Consider the following 14,952-nt stretch of genomic DNA (forward strand, 5'->3'; position numbering starts at 1 on the left):
CCAATCCCCCCTTTCTACTCCCCCAGTGGTCATCCATCCCCAGCAATGCTTAACCTGCAACCCTTTGCTCCTACTACCTGCTCAAACCCCAGTCTCCCCTCCCTGTCTAGCTGCCTCCTCTCTTCTAAGTGGTTCTCCATCCCAGTCCCCCTTTGTTACCCCCCTGTGTTCCTCGAGCCTCTGTCTCATTCCAATCCCTCCATCTCACCCCCTGGTCCCTAGTGGTTCTCAGATCCCTGGGTGGTCATCAATTTGCTCCCCTGTTCCCATTGCCTCCTATAGTAGAGAAGAAGAAGCCACATGTACTTACCATTTCCAACAATTTACTCCTCTCCCTTTGTGGCCAGTAATGTGCAGTTGAAGCAGTAGCAGTTCTCTGTTCGGAATCCACCTGCTCTCCTCTTCCTTGGGATGGGAGGAAGGGACATAGATTGTCCTGCACTACGCGCTCTCTTCTGCATCCTCTGGAGGGGAGAGTGTATTGGTAATGTCACTTCTGAACCCTGTGGGGAAAGATAGTGTACCACAGGGTTCAGAAAAGAAGGAGTCGGCGGTGCTCCACCTCAGTAGATCAGGTGAGAGGAGAGTTTTGCTGGGCCCAGCCAAAATGGAGTTGACTACATCCCACCAAGGTGGAAGAGAAGAGAGTAGCTTACTACTGGCCCAATGACACTTCTGTAGCAAATTCGGGCTGGCTGCAGCCACAGGAACAGTTTCAGGAATACCACGAGACTTGACTAACTTAGTTCAGACTCAATTATTTTTTTGCAAAAATCAAAGTAATAGCTCACCTTGCACAGCATACGGATATCCCATTAGGTCCTACCAGCTCCCCTGAGGTCCCCCAAGTTCTCTATGCCTGGCTTGTTATGAGAGGGTGAAGGGAACCTCCCTTCACCCTGAATCCTTTGTAGCCTTCTGCCTTAAGGAAGCCTAGATTAAAATCCTAAACCAGGGTACTTACAGTAGAATGAGGGAGTTATCGGTATACTCCATCACATACTCTTCCCCTCAGCTCGACCTTGTTAGGGAGTCCTCTTATAGTTGATGTGTCCTTGAAATAGTAGGTTCTAGCGAATGAGCGTTTTGCTACAGCCAGAAACCATCAAGGCCTGGGTAGAAGCTCCCTCCAGTTCCACCTGGATTATAAAGTCCTTAAGTCGTACACATGGGGCATCCACAAAATTGAAGCTTTGGAGATTTGACAACTTGTGATCCCAAGCATGTTCCCACGCCCATCTCTCCGGATTCCCCTTTTTCTTTCAGATTGCGTGTAGTCTGTTTCTGAGTGTTATTTTTAAGTATGCGTATTTCTTCCTCAAGCGTTGGCTGGGTCACCAGGCTAGTGGCCACAGGTTCATTTCAGCCATACCGACAGTCCCTTACCAAGTGTACTTTCTGTCCACAGTTAAAACATGTGGACAAGATTGGCGTCTGAAACCTGGGTACAGAGGCTGAACCCCCCCTATCTGGAAGTTTGATGCTGAGATCCTCTGTCTTCTGTACCACACCAGGGCACTGTTGTAGGTTGTCTCTCCAAGCCCCTTATACCAGCAGGCATTGACTGTGCCTGGTGAAAGGCTTCCGCCACTTCCAGGGCTCTCTCCAGGATGAACAAACCCAATTCCACATTGGATGGCCAAAAGTGTCTAGAAACTTCCAACTGGAATCTTTCAAATGAAGAAAGAGGTTTCTGGGGCTCTCCCGGACTGTCAGAACTGCTGCTGATAGTATTCTGGGGAGTACCTGGCTTTCTCTAGTATAGCGGCCTTGAGAGCCTCCTAGGAAGCCCTCCCATCTGGATTGGCTGCCTGGAACGCTGCTTGACTTTTACCTGTAAGCAAATTAGCCAAGTAAGTTGTAGACCTCCAGGTCCTCTCCTCCCGTCATCTTAAAACAGGATATGTGAAGGTAAAGGTGCCTGAGGTATTCTGGACAATAGTCACTTGCAGGGCCTCAGCTAACTGAGTTAAGACTGTGCTTTGTTGCGTTAATTGGTCTTATAGCCGCTGCTGTTTATCTATTTGTGTTTCTACAATGTTTTGCAGCTGTTGATATCCTGGGCCAGGACCCGCTTGACCTGCTCCATTTTATCTCCCTTTGGGGTCAGCTCCCAAATGGATAACTCATACAAGGCAGAAAAAAATAAAAAATACCTGCTGGCCTGTCCGGCTTTAACTTATTACTTGATCCCTGACTGCTCAGGCAAGGATAGTCCCCTTAGCCTATTGTAGTATAAATTGAAGTCGTCCCCTTAGCCTACTGTAGTATAAATTGAAATCAGAAGACCACAGGAAAAAAAAAACTCTGCAAGCAATTTTTTTTTCTTCTTGGAGGCTGTGGGTTTTGGGCCGGCTGCGGCTGCTGGAACAGTTTGAGGAATGCCACAAGACTTGACTGATTTGGTTCGGGTGCAATGATTTATTTACAGTACATCAAAAGTGCAGAACTCAAAGTAATTGCTCACCTTGCACCAGGCACACACATTAGGTAGACATAGAGCATACGGATATTCCATGGGGTCCTGCCAGCTCCCTTGAGGCTCCTGAAGCTCTCTAGGCCTGGGCTTTTATGGCACTGTGAAGAGAACCTCCTTTCACCTATAATCCCTTGTGGCCTTCTGCCTTAAGGAGGCCTGGGTTAAAAGCTCCTTAAGGTAGAATGAGGGAGTTGTTGGTATACTCCGTCACAGCTTCATTGTGCCAAAGCACTCCGGTTGAGAACTGCTGTTTCAGTGGGTGGTGTACAAGGATGAAGTAATCCATTTTTACTATTGAATGCCAATTTTAAAAGACATGAGTTCAGAAAAAGAAAAATGTTATACTATTCCTCAATCCACACACACTGGCAAACCCTTTTAATATGTATTGCTTTTTAAGCCCAATAAACTAAATCTAATACTTAGAAAAAGTTAAAATAATACTTGATGTTTGTAATTTGCTCCGTTTTTCTTTTCCATGGAAAGACTGTGTACACAGGCATCGATCACCACTGGCAAGATGCTGTTTTTGCTACCTGTGGTCAGCAAGTGGACATCTGGAATGAGCAGAGATCGACTCCCATGCGTTCCTTCACCTGGGGTGTTGACAGCATCTGCAGTGTTAAATTTAACCCTATTGAGGTAAATTATCTCCTTTTTATATGCATCAAAACTGCTTAGGAATTTGCTTCTTTCCAAATACCAAGTGGTTTTTGAAAACAACATTTCTAATAGGAAAAATGTTACAGTATATGCTTCTATAATTAAAGCAAAAGCTTTTAGAAGACCTTTATAGTGAAAGAAAATATTTTTTGCTCTTACGCCTTTAGGCATATTTGAAAATGCTTTTCTTTTTTTTTCTGACTCAGCCATTTCCTTCTGTTCCTTTGGATTTCCAGCTCAGTCAGAAATCAGGGCTGGGATCTGGTGTCTTGTGCCTTCATTCTCAACTACCTGGGGAATTTTTTCTCCAGTTTTGCATCCCCTCCTACTCACTGCGGCACTAGTCCTCATTCGGTGGGGCCAGGCACCAGAACTCCTTCTGGAACCCTGAAATTGTGGGCCCTGAACTCAGCCACTAGATGTCGCCATTTGCAATGAGTGGGTCTCCCTCCCCAGCAGAAGCTATGACTGCTGCCTCCACAGAATCTCTAGCCAGTCCAAGGAGCAGAAGACCTGAGCTAGGAATCGAATTCAAGCCCATCTGTTATTTATTTATTTGGATTTATAATCAACCTTCTTGAATAAGAAATTCAGCTGGGAGGATGAGGAGGGAGGAACAGATATTTAGAATAGCAACATAATAGTAAAAAAAAAATGGTAAGTGTAGCAGCTTAACAATTTTAGACTGAAGAAGGTGGACATAAGGACTGAACTTGAAATAAACAAAACATCAGCAATACAATAGGTTGTAACAGCATGTTCAAAGCAGTTTTGTGGTGCCAGGCAGTTTATAGTAGTCAGTTTAATTCTAAGGCATGGAGGGGAGAAGGTTTCATCTGCTTTCTAGGGTGGAGGTAGCTATGGGTTTGTCATCAAAGGCTTGGCAAAAAAAGCCAGGCTATTACTTGCGTCCTGAAATACTGCGTTTGGCAGAGTTCTTCTCGAGGGAGTTCCATAGGGCTGGTGCTGTTCCCAAGAAAGCCACTTGAGTCAGCCATTGTATTTAAGTTTTTCAATCAAAAAAGGAATGCATTATGGAAGGAAAGCTAAGGGAATGATGTGATACATTAGTTAGAAAAAGAACACACAAGAAAACATAAGGACGAACCCCTCTCCTTCATAACACTACTTTATATTAGCAATGAAACATAGCAGTTGAACAAAATTGGGCAAATTCTGAACTAACACAAATATAAGCTAAGCCAGGGCTGCTCAGAATGGTCCTTGGGGTAACCCCCTTCTCCACAGCACCCCCCCAATATCATCACTGATTATAAGAACATAAGAAATTGCCATACTGGGTCAGACCAAGGGTCCATCAAGCCCAGCATCCTGTTTCCAATAGAGGCCAAACCAGGCCACAAGAACCTGGGAAAGGTTTGTCTTTTTGCCAGTGATACCAAAATCTGCAACAAGGTAGACAGGAACGTGGGGAAAACATGAAAAGTGATCTAGAGAAGCTGGAGGAATGGTCTAGTGTCCTACAGATAAGAGTTTATGCTAAAATAATTCAGAAGTTTGCATTCATGCTGCAAAAATCTAAAGGAGAGGTATAGTGTAGGGAGAAAAATTCTTCTAAGCACAAAGAAGAGTGGGCTGAGGGTGTGCTCCTGCAGCTTCTACTGTGACCAGGTCTCCTCCCTCAGTCTTGCCCCCTGCTGATATCGGGGAAGGGGCTGGACCAGCCAGCCCAAGAGGCCACATCAGAGGTGGACCCAACGCTGAAGGTCATGCCCCTTTTGTGCACACCTTCGTGTGTACCACTGTGCGCCCTTGTCCCTGGCTTACCCGCAATACCTCTAGAATTGCTGGTTCTAACACCATCCACTCATTCTCACTGTCATTTGTACCCACAAGATGTTCTTCACATGAAACTAAATCACCATCCTCCTTAACCTACCCTATACCTGTCATTATGAGCCAAGGTAAATGCTTACCTCTATAAAAATATGCAACCCAGACAATGGACCCTGCACTACATCCTCTTCCACCTGCCACATGATGCCCAGTATCTGGTTAGCACCCACCCAACAAGACAATCCCCCTTGGATAAGAACACTTCTCCTAGGACAAGCAGGATGGTAGTCTTCATATGTGGTGACATCATCTGATGGAGCCCGGCACGGAAAACATATATCAGAGTTTCTAGAAGCTTTGACCAGCAGACTGAGCATGCCCAACTGCTGTCGCCTGCCGAGATCTGTCAAGTGGCGACATGGTCCTCCCTACACACCTTCTCCAGATTCTACCGCCTGGATGTCCAGACTAGAGAAGATGCAGCCTTCGCAAGGGCAATATTAACTGGACCATGGGCAGGCTCCCGCCCTGTCCGGGAGTAGCTTTTGTACATCCCACTGGTCCTGAGTCCATTTGGCTACACGCTAGGAAATGGAGAAATTACTTACCTGATAATTTTATTTTCCTTAGTGTAGACAGATGGACTCAGCATCCCGCCCACAGCTGCCCACAGAAAAGGAGGGCCTTGGAAAGAGAAACTCAAGATTAAACAATTACGGGTAAGCCTTTGCCTACCCCTAGTTCAGGACATCCTCAGTTAGTCTGGTGTCTGCATTAACTTGGTTGAGTGCGCTGGTGGTCTCCAGTTTTTGAAATCAGTTGAATCAGTTTGATCAGTTTTAATCAAGTTGTTACGCAAGATATATCCACAATGGCTTTTCGAGGCGGGTACTGAGGAGCTGAGGTCACTGCAGGGGTATTTCTAGGGTGACATCAGCTTTGAAATCTGACTCCGTCTCCCATCTGCTAGCAGAAGAGCACATAACCCACTGGTCCTGAGTCCATCTGTCTACACTAAGAAAAACAAAATTATCAGGTAAGTAATTTCTCCAATTTGTATTGCAAACTTGTTAAAAGATAGGAAACAGAGAGTAGAACTGAATGGAAGTTTTCTCAGTGGAGAAAGGTAAACAGTGAAGTGCCTTAGGGATCTGTACTGGGATTGGTGTTTTTTAATATATTTGTAAATGATCTGGAAAAGGATATGATAAGTGAGATAATCTAATTTGCAAATAACATCAAATTATTGCAAGTTGTTAAATCACAAGCAAATTGTGAGAAATTGCAAGAGGAACTTGCAAGACTGGGAGTCTGAGCATTCAAATGGTAGATGAAATTTAATGTGGACAAGTGCAAGTGAGGCATATGGGGAAAAGTATCCCACATTGTAGCTATTCGATGTTAGGTTCCATATTAAGAGTTTTAACCCAAGAAAAGGATCTGGATGTCATTGTGGACAATATTTGAAATCCTTGGCTCAATGTAATAGAAATGAAATGATGTCAGAAAAAGACCGATCGGCCCATCCAGTCTGCCCAGCAAGCTCCCACACTTATGCTCCCACACTTATTTTCCCATACTTATCTGTTTCACCGACCACCAAGTTTAGGGCCCTTGTTGGTAACTGTTTGATTCAAATTTCCTGCCACCCCCTGCCATTGATGCAGAGAGTAATGTTGGAGTTGCATCAAAGGTGAGCATAAGGCTTAATGGTTACAGTAGTAACCACTGCATCAAGCAAGTTACCCCAATGCTTGTTTACCCAGACTGCACAGATCCATGCTTTGTTGGATGTTGTCTGAATGTAAATCCTCTTTTCCACATTTCTCCCTGCCGTTGAAGCAGAGAGCAACGCTGTATATGCATTCAAAGTGAAGTATACAGCTTAATTGGTTTGGGGTAGTAACCTCCGCAATAAGCAAGCTACCCCCATGCTTATTTGTTTACCCAGACTGTGTAGTTCAGTCCTTGTTGGTTGTTGTCTGAATGCAAATCCTTTTTTCCACATTTCCCCCTGCCGTTGAAGCAGAGAACAATGTTGGAGTTGCATTAACAGTGTGAAGGCTTATTGAATAAGGGTAGTAATATCAAGTAGTAGCCTCCATTCCAGCAAGCCACCTTCATGGCTCTGCTCTTAATTCCCATCTTCTAGCCTTTAAGGATCCACAGTTTTTATCCCATGCCCCTTTGAAATCATTCACAGTTTTAGTCATCACCACTTCCTCCGGAAGGGCATTCCAGGCATCCACCACCCTCTCCTTGAAGAAATACTTCCTGACATTGGTTCTGAGTCTTCCTCCCTGGAGTTTCAAATCGTGACCCCTAGTTCTACTGATTTTTGTTTCCAGCGGAAAAGGTTTGTTGTTGACCATGGATCATTAAAACCTTTCAAGTATCTGAAAGTCTGTATCACATCACCCCTGCTCCTCCTCTCCTCCAGGGTATACATATTTAGGTTCTTCAGTCTCTCCTCATAAGTCTTTTTACGAAGACCATCCACCTTTTTGGTCACCCTTCTCTGGACCGCCTCCATCCTGTCTCTGTCCCTTTGGAGATACGGTCTCCAGAACTGAGCACAGTACTCCAGATGAGACCTCACCAAGGACCTGTACAAGGGGATCATTACTTCCTTTCTCTTACTAGATATTCCTCTCTCTATGCAGCTCAGCATTCTTCTGGCTTTAGCCTTCGCCTTGTCACATTGTTTCTCCGACTTCAGATCATTAGACACTATCACCCCAAGGTCTCTCTCCTGCTCCGTGCACATCAGCCTTTCACCCCCATCAAATACAGTTCTCTTGGATTTCCACACCCCATATGCATGACTTTGCACTTCTTGGCATTGAATCTTAGCTGCCATATCTTCGACCACTCTTCCACCTTCCTTAAATCCCATTCTCATTCTCTCCACTCCTTCCGGCATGTCCACTCTGTTGCAGATCTTAGTATCATCCACAAAAAGACAAACCTTACCTTCTATCCCATCCGCAATGTCGCTCACAAAGATATTGAACAGGACCGGTCCCAAAACCGATCATTGCGGCACGCCGCTTAACACCGCTCTCTCTTCAGAGTAAGTTCCATTTACCATTACACATTGTCTTCTGTCCGTCAACCAGTTTGCAATCCAGGCCACCACCTCGGCACTCACTCCTAAGCTTCTCCTTTTACTCACGAGCCTAATGTGAGGGACCATATCAAAAGCTTTGCTGAAATCTAAGTAGATGACATTGAGCGCTCTTCCTCGATCCAATTCCCTAGTCACCCAATCAAAAATGTCAATCAGATTTGTCTGACAGGATCTTCCCCCGGTGAATCCATGCTGCCTCTGGTCCAGCAATTCTTCTGACTGTAGATCAGAGCTTTCCAAAGTGTGTGTCGGGACACATTAGTGTGTCGCCTGTAGTGTGGAGGTGTGTCGCCCGGTCCACAGGGCCGGCGGAAGCAGGGAACTATAGCAGGAAGATCGGCGGGCAGTGGTGGAGCTTACATCACCATGGCCCGAAGAAAAGGGTCACGTTCACTCCTCCTCCTTCCTGCCTGTGCAGCCCTGGAAGAAAAACGTTGCCGGAGCCGCGTGGGCAGGAAGGAGGAGGAGCATCTGCTGCGTACAGAAGAAGAGCAGCATTAATGGGCCGTTGCAGATCCCACGTCGCGACGGCCCGAGAAGAGGAGGAAACCCGATTGCAGGGCCGCTGCGGATCCCACGTCGCAGCAGCCCGAGAAGAGGAGGAAACCCGATAGCAGGGCCGCTGCAGATCCCATGTCACGGCCAGGGAAGATCAGGGCCTCTGAAGAGCCCATCCTTCGGCAACCCGTGCAGAGGGACAGCATGTGCCAGTGAGAGCCTGTGCTTGAGCAAGAGAGCATGTAGGAGTGAGAGAGCCTGTGTGTGTGAGAGTGAGACAGCATGTGCACGAGAGAGACAGTATGTATGTATGTATGTATGTATGAGAGAGAGGCATGTGAGAGTGAGAGCTGTGGATGTGTGAGATTGCATGTGAGTGAGAGCCTGTGTGTGTGAGAATGTGTGAGATAGCGTGTGAGAATGAGAACCTGATTGTGTGTTTGAGGGAAGACAGATGGAGAGAAAAGAAATAGAAAAAAAGACCCTGTAAAAGGAATTGGCAAAAAAACAAGAAAGGAAAGGTGGAAAAAAAAGCCTGTGACCAACCGATTAGAAAACTAAGATCAGACAGCAAAGGTAAAAAAAAAAATTACTTTTTAGTGATTGGCACATGTAATCTTTGGGAATGTGCAAGAGTAGCACTTTCTCTATGCCGATCTCACAATGTACGAGATCAGCATGGAGGAAGTGGAAGCCTGCAAATATTTTTTATGAGATAGGTTCTGTTGTGAAACATTTTATTTATGTATATATTTAAGGAAACATACATAAATTGTTGAAATACATTTTGTTCGTTTAACCTTTAACTTCTGGTTTGCTGGTAGACTGAATTACTGTGTCACGAAATTATGTTTGTCTGAAAAGTGTGTCACCAACATGAAAAGTTTGGAAAGCTCTGCTGTAGATAGTTCACCTTGTACACCGCAGTAAAAAACAAAAAAACAAACAATGTTAGGAATTATGAGGAAAAGAATGGAGAATAAAACGGAGAATGTCATAATACCTCTGTATCACACCATGGTGAGATTGCACCTAGAGTACTGTGTGCAATTCTGGTCACCACATTTCATTAAAGGTATAGTTGAACTGGAAAAGGTACAGAAAAGGGCAACCAGATTGATAAAGGGGATGGAATGGCTCCCCTATGAGGAAAGGCTAAAGAGGTTAGGGCTGTTCAGTAAATGTGACTTAGTAATTTATTCTTTCAAAAAATTAAAAAATTAGGGGTACACAATAAAGTTACTAAGTAGCACATTTTAAAACAAATCGAACAAAATTCTTTTTCACTGAACGCATAATTAAGCTCTGGAATTCTTTGTTGGAAGATTCATTAAAGGCAGTTAGTGTAACTTGGTTTTAAAAAGGTTTTTACAAGTTCCTGGAGAAGTCCATAAACTGTTATTAACCAGATAGACTTGGGGAAAGGCACTGCTTATCCCCTATGTGTTAGCAGCATGGGATATATCTACTGTTTGGGGTCCTGCTAGGTTCTTGTAACCTGGACTGGCCACTATTGGAAACTGGATACTAAGCCTGATGGATCCTCTGTCTGACCCAGTATGGCAATTTTTATATTCTAATGTTATGACCTGATTATGGTGGATCTCAAAAGGCCTTTAAAGGCATTTCCTTTTCGTAAGTCTATCAAGGAATTAATTTCTTCTGAGTTGAAGATGCTTATTGGCATCTTTCAGGGTGAAGAAATGGCAAAACTTTCTCCTCTTCTAGAAGAAGAGAAAGAGAAATTTAGGATACTTTGGAGGGATGCCCTGATGTGTGCTGTCATACCAAAACCCATGATTCCTGTATAAGGGGCACAGCTCTGAAGGATGCTCAGAACCAGAAGATTGAATTTCTGCTCAAATAGGCCTCTGAGGTTTGTGATCTAGCCTTGCAGTCTGTAGTAGGATTGTCAGGTCATGTCGCCATCTGACTCAGCATCTCCAGGAAAAGGTCAGCGAGGCAACTGGGACAGAGCTGGAAGAAATGGCCCAACTGGAGCCAGCCTTGGCATTTTCGGCTGATGCTTCTTACTGCTCACAGTATGGGGAAGAATTGGTCAGCAGACTCCGCTTCCAAGATTAGATTGAAATCTTCTGCAGTAGCCAAGAAAGCAAATTGAATGCTAGGGATTATTAGGAAAGGAATGAAGAATAAAACAGAATATCATAATGCTTCTTTATCGCTCCATGGTGCGACCTAATCTTGAGTATTGTATGCAGTTCTGGTCACCGCATCTCAAAAAAGGTATAGCAGAATTAGAAAAGGGACAGAAAAGGGTGACCAAAATGATAAAGAGGATGGAACAATTCCCCTAAGAAGAAAGGCTAAAGAGGTTAGGACTCTTCAGCTTGGAGAAGAGACAGCTGAGGTGAGATATGCTACATATAAACATGAAGAACGAATCCAATGAACGTAACTAACCTGTACAGTTTATCAAATGTACTATGCTTATAACGACTACGATAATGTTAACACGTGAATTTCTGTACACTCTGTTAAGCATCGATACTTTTGTAAACCATTGTGATGGCGAAACCGAACGACGGTATATAAAACCCGATAAATAAATAAAATAAAAATATAATTGAGGTCTATAAAATAATGAGTGGCATGGAACGAGTAAATGTTTACTCTTTCGAAAACTACAAAGACCAGGGGACACACAATGAAGTTACTAGGTAATACATTTAAAACTAATAAGAAAAAATATTTTTTTACTGAATGCATAATTAAGCTCTGGAATTCGTTGTCAGATAAAGTGGTGAAAGCTATTAGTGTAGCTGCATTTAAAAAAGGCTTGGACAAGTTTCTAGAGGAAAAGTCCATTAACCATTATTAAGAAATCCACTGCTTATTCTTGGGATAAGCAGCTTGGAATCTATTTACCCCCTTGGGATCCTGACAGGTCCTTGTGACCTGGCTTAGCCACTGTGGAAACAGGATACTGGGCTTGGTGGTCCTTTGGTTTGACCCTGTATAGCAAATCTTATGTTCTTATGTCTAGACAAGCTGCTGTTTGCAGGGAAGCTTCTCTTTGGAGATGATCTTGAGAATCTGGTTAAGCTTCTGAGGGAGTCTTAGGCACTCAGGCTCCCTAAGGATTGGCCTCCTAGGGGAGCACCATCGAGGTCTCATTTTAGAGATAATAGGTGTTATAGGTCGTTCAGGCCCTTGGTCTCACAGAGGTGCTGTCCCTTCAGAAGGTTTCAGGCCTTTCATCAAATAAGAATTATTTGAAGAGATTGGGCCGGGGTAGTTTCTCTGGTACCTGAAACGCCCAATGAAGGCGTGAGAACTCAGTCTCTAGAAGAAAGGATAGGTGGGTGCATTATGGCCTTTTACTGTAAATATGCCTAAATAACCACAAAGCAGTGGGTTCCGGAGGTGGTAAAGGAAGACTACACGATGGAATTGTCTTTCCCTATTTCAAATGCATTTATGATGCCACTTGGTCCCATGGTCGCAAAGCAAGAAGTGGTACGAGAAACACTAGGCTATCTCCATCACATAGGAGCAGTTGTGCTGATGTTGGAGGCTCAATGGGGACAAGGATGGTACTCCATTTACTTTGTAGCTCCCAAAAAAGAGAGCTTTTGTATCTGAAGCAAGTCAACAAGGCTTTGAAAGTCTCTCATTTCAGAATTGGAATGCTGAATTCCATCATGGTGGCAGTAAGGCAGGGACGATTTTTGACCTCCTTGGACCTGATGGCGTAGTATCTCTGTATCCCAATAAGAGAGGAGAATCAGAGTTTCCTGTATTTTGCTGCTCTGGAAGGTCACTTTCAATTTCAAGCACTTGCATTTGGTCTGACGCCTACTCCAGGGGCATTCTTAAAAGTAATAATGGAGGTGGCAGCAGCACTACACAGAGAGTGATTCTGGTGCATCCTTATCTGAATGACTGGCTAATTCGAGAGATGTTTGCAAAGGGAGAGTGAGTTAGTCACTGCCCATGTGGTGCAGTTCTTGCAGGACTTAGGTTGGGTGGTCAACTTTGCCAAAAGCAAGCTGTTTCTGTCTGAACCTGAGTTTCTAGGTGGGTTGTGTGTGTGTGTGTGTGTGTGTGTGTGTGTGTGAGAGAGAGAGAGACAGTGGAATGGATCCTCAAGCTGCAGGATCAAGTGTGAGAATTGTTGATTATGCATCCCAGTGTGTGGATTACCTTTAGGTTTAGTGATGGCAGCAGTGGATCTTGTGCTGTGGGTGAGGGCCCACATGTGGCCATTTCAAAGAGCCTTGCTTTCATGGTGGTTTCCACAGTCTCAAAGGTACTCCATGAGGCTTCCCCTGCGGGAGAAGGACAGATCCAGTGTGACATGGTGGCATGTGTTCTGGAACTTGGCAAAGGGGTGGATCTTAACAGTCCTCAGTGACAACTGATGCCAGTCTCTTTGGATGGGGCATGAACTGTCAGGGCTAAGTAGCTTAGGAGGCTTGGAGTTGTATGGAAGCTAAGTGGTCCAACAGTCAGTTGGAAACAAGGTAGATCAGAAAGGCATTACCAGCCTTTGCTTCTTTGCTAAAGGGACAGGCAGTTCAAATTCTTTTGGACAATGCTATATTGGTGGTGTGTGTGAATTTGTCAAGTAGCTGCAGAGGAAGCAGAGAAACAACTGAGAATACTCTCGGTGGCGTACACAGCAGGAGCAGAAAATGTTCAGGTGGACTTTGTGAATCAGAATATTCTGGATCCAGGAGAGTGATCTGTTTTGAAGATAGCCGCCTCCTTGATAGATCAGCAGGGAGTAATGACGATCAATTTGATGGCCAGCACAATGCCTAGACAGAAGTTTTCCGTCGAAGGAAAAAGCGAGGCCTAGATGCTCTGATTCAGGAGTGGCTGCTATGGAATCTTCTGTGTGTGTTTTTTCTCTATGGCTTTTTTTTGGGCAGAATTTAACAAAGGATAGAGAGGCATCAGAGTTGAGTGATTTTGGTAACTTCCAGTTGGCCCAGATGCCCTTGGTATGCAGATATAAGGTTGCTGGACAGAGAGTCCTCAGTGTTACTTAAGGACAGGGGGGTCTGTTATGTCAGGGCCCAGTGGTGCATGATGATCTAGCTGGTTTTTGACAGAAGGCATGGCCCATAAAAGGATGTGCCTGATTAAGAAGGGTTATTCAGAAGGTGTGGTTTATACCTTTTTGCAAACTAGGAAAGGGTCTATTTCTGTGGCTAATCTGAGCATCTGGAAAGCGCATCCTCATGTGCAGGTCAAGATTTGGAGGTGAGGAAGACTTCCTTAGGGGGTATTTTTACAAAAGAATTTGAAAAAAGGGCTAGCCATGAGCTCCGTAAAGGTGGCAGCTATTGCTTGTTAATAGAGAGCTGTATGAGTAGGCCATTGGCTTCTCACTTGAATGAGTCATGTTTCCTTAAAAGTGTCAAGAATATTCAATCTCCCAGGAGAAAATTAGATTCTTCATAAGTTCTACATTTAGTTTTAAATTCCTTGAGTGGGATGCCCTTTGGGCCAGTTAAAAAAGATTTGATTAAGGACTTTTAGTTTGAAGACAATTTTTTTGGTAGCCGAATGTTTGGCTACAAGGATTTCTAAGCTACAGGCCTTGTCATTCAAATATACAAGTATAACATAAAACCATAAAACTAACACTCATATCCATTTATTTATTTATTTATTTGTTTGTTTGTTTTTCTATACCGATGTTCATCGGACATATCACACCGGTTTACAGTGTAACAGAGGAGTCTATTAGCGTAGACTTCTTGTTTTACAAAGGAACATTGTGACAGTTAAGATTGAACTTTGCAACATGTTGCAGTGAACTTTATAACTTTTTGTATTGAGATTTTACAATATTTTGTATTGAAATTTTGTAGTATTTATTTATTTATTTTTAATTTTTATATACCGATGTTCCTGTAAAGAATACATATCGCACCGGTTTACAAGGAACTGAACAGTCACCTCCAGGGTGGAAATACATTAAATATGTGTAGCAGTTGGTCTGTGGGGAGACATTCTGAAACATTTTAGAGGTAGAAAATATCATTGAAAGTTTGCATCAATTGTAGTGAGAAAGCTTAGGTTTTTGGGGTTGATCATAATATGTGATTATGCGGATCTGATGTGGGTGTTGAGGGAGGGGGGTGGGAGGCGTGTGGGGGAGCGCTCATGTTCATGTGGTGGGTGGTAGTTGGGTATGCTTTTTGGAAGAGCCATGTTTTTAGGTTCTTTTTGAATGATTGGGTTGTGGGGTTGAGCCTGAGTTGAGGTGGTAGGCTGTTCCATAGTGTTGGACCTGCCACTGTTAGGGCTCGTTCCCTTGTTGAGGTCAGGTGGGCCATTCTTGGTGATGGAGTAGGAATGAGCCCAGTGTTGGTGGATCGGAGTGTTCTCTGGGAGGATTGAAAGTGAA

General features: G+C 44.0%; 1 protein-coding gene across 1 annotated transcript in view; it reads left to right on the forward strand.

The window, feature by feature from the left end:
* The window catches only part of DCAF13 (DDB1 and CUL4 associated factor 13), a 207,943-nt gene that overhangs the window by 38,780 nt on the left and 154,211 nt on the right, over positions 1 to 14,952 (forward strand). Inside the window, exon 5 of the mRNA XM_029591856.1 lies at positions 2,966 to 3,121. Within this exon, the coding sequence (XP_029447716.1) occupies positions 2,966 to 3,121 (156 nt within the window). The remainder of the gene's footprint in view (positions 1 to 2,965; positions 3,122 to 14,952) is intronic.

Source organism: Rhinatrema bivittatum, chromosome 2 (assembly GCF_901001135.1).
Source record: "Rhinatrema bivittatum chromosome 2, aRhiBiv1.1, whole genome shotgun sequence".
NCBI classification, from domain to species: Eukaryota; Metazoa; Chordata; class Amphibia; order Gymnophiona; family Rhinatrematidae; genus Rhinatrema; species Rhinatrema bivittatum.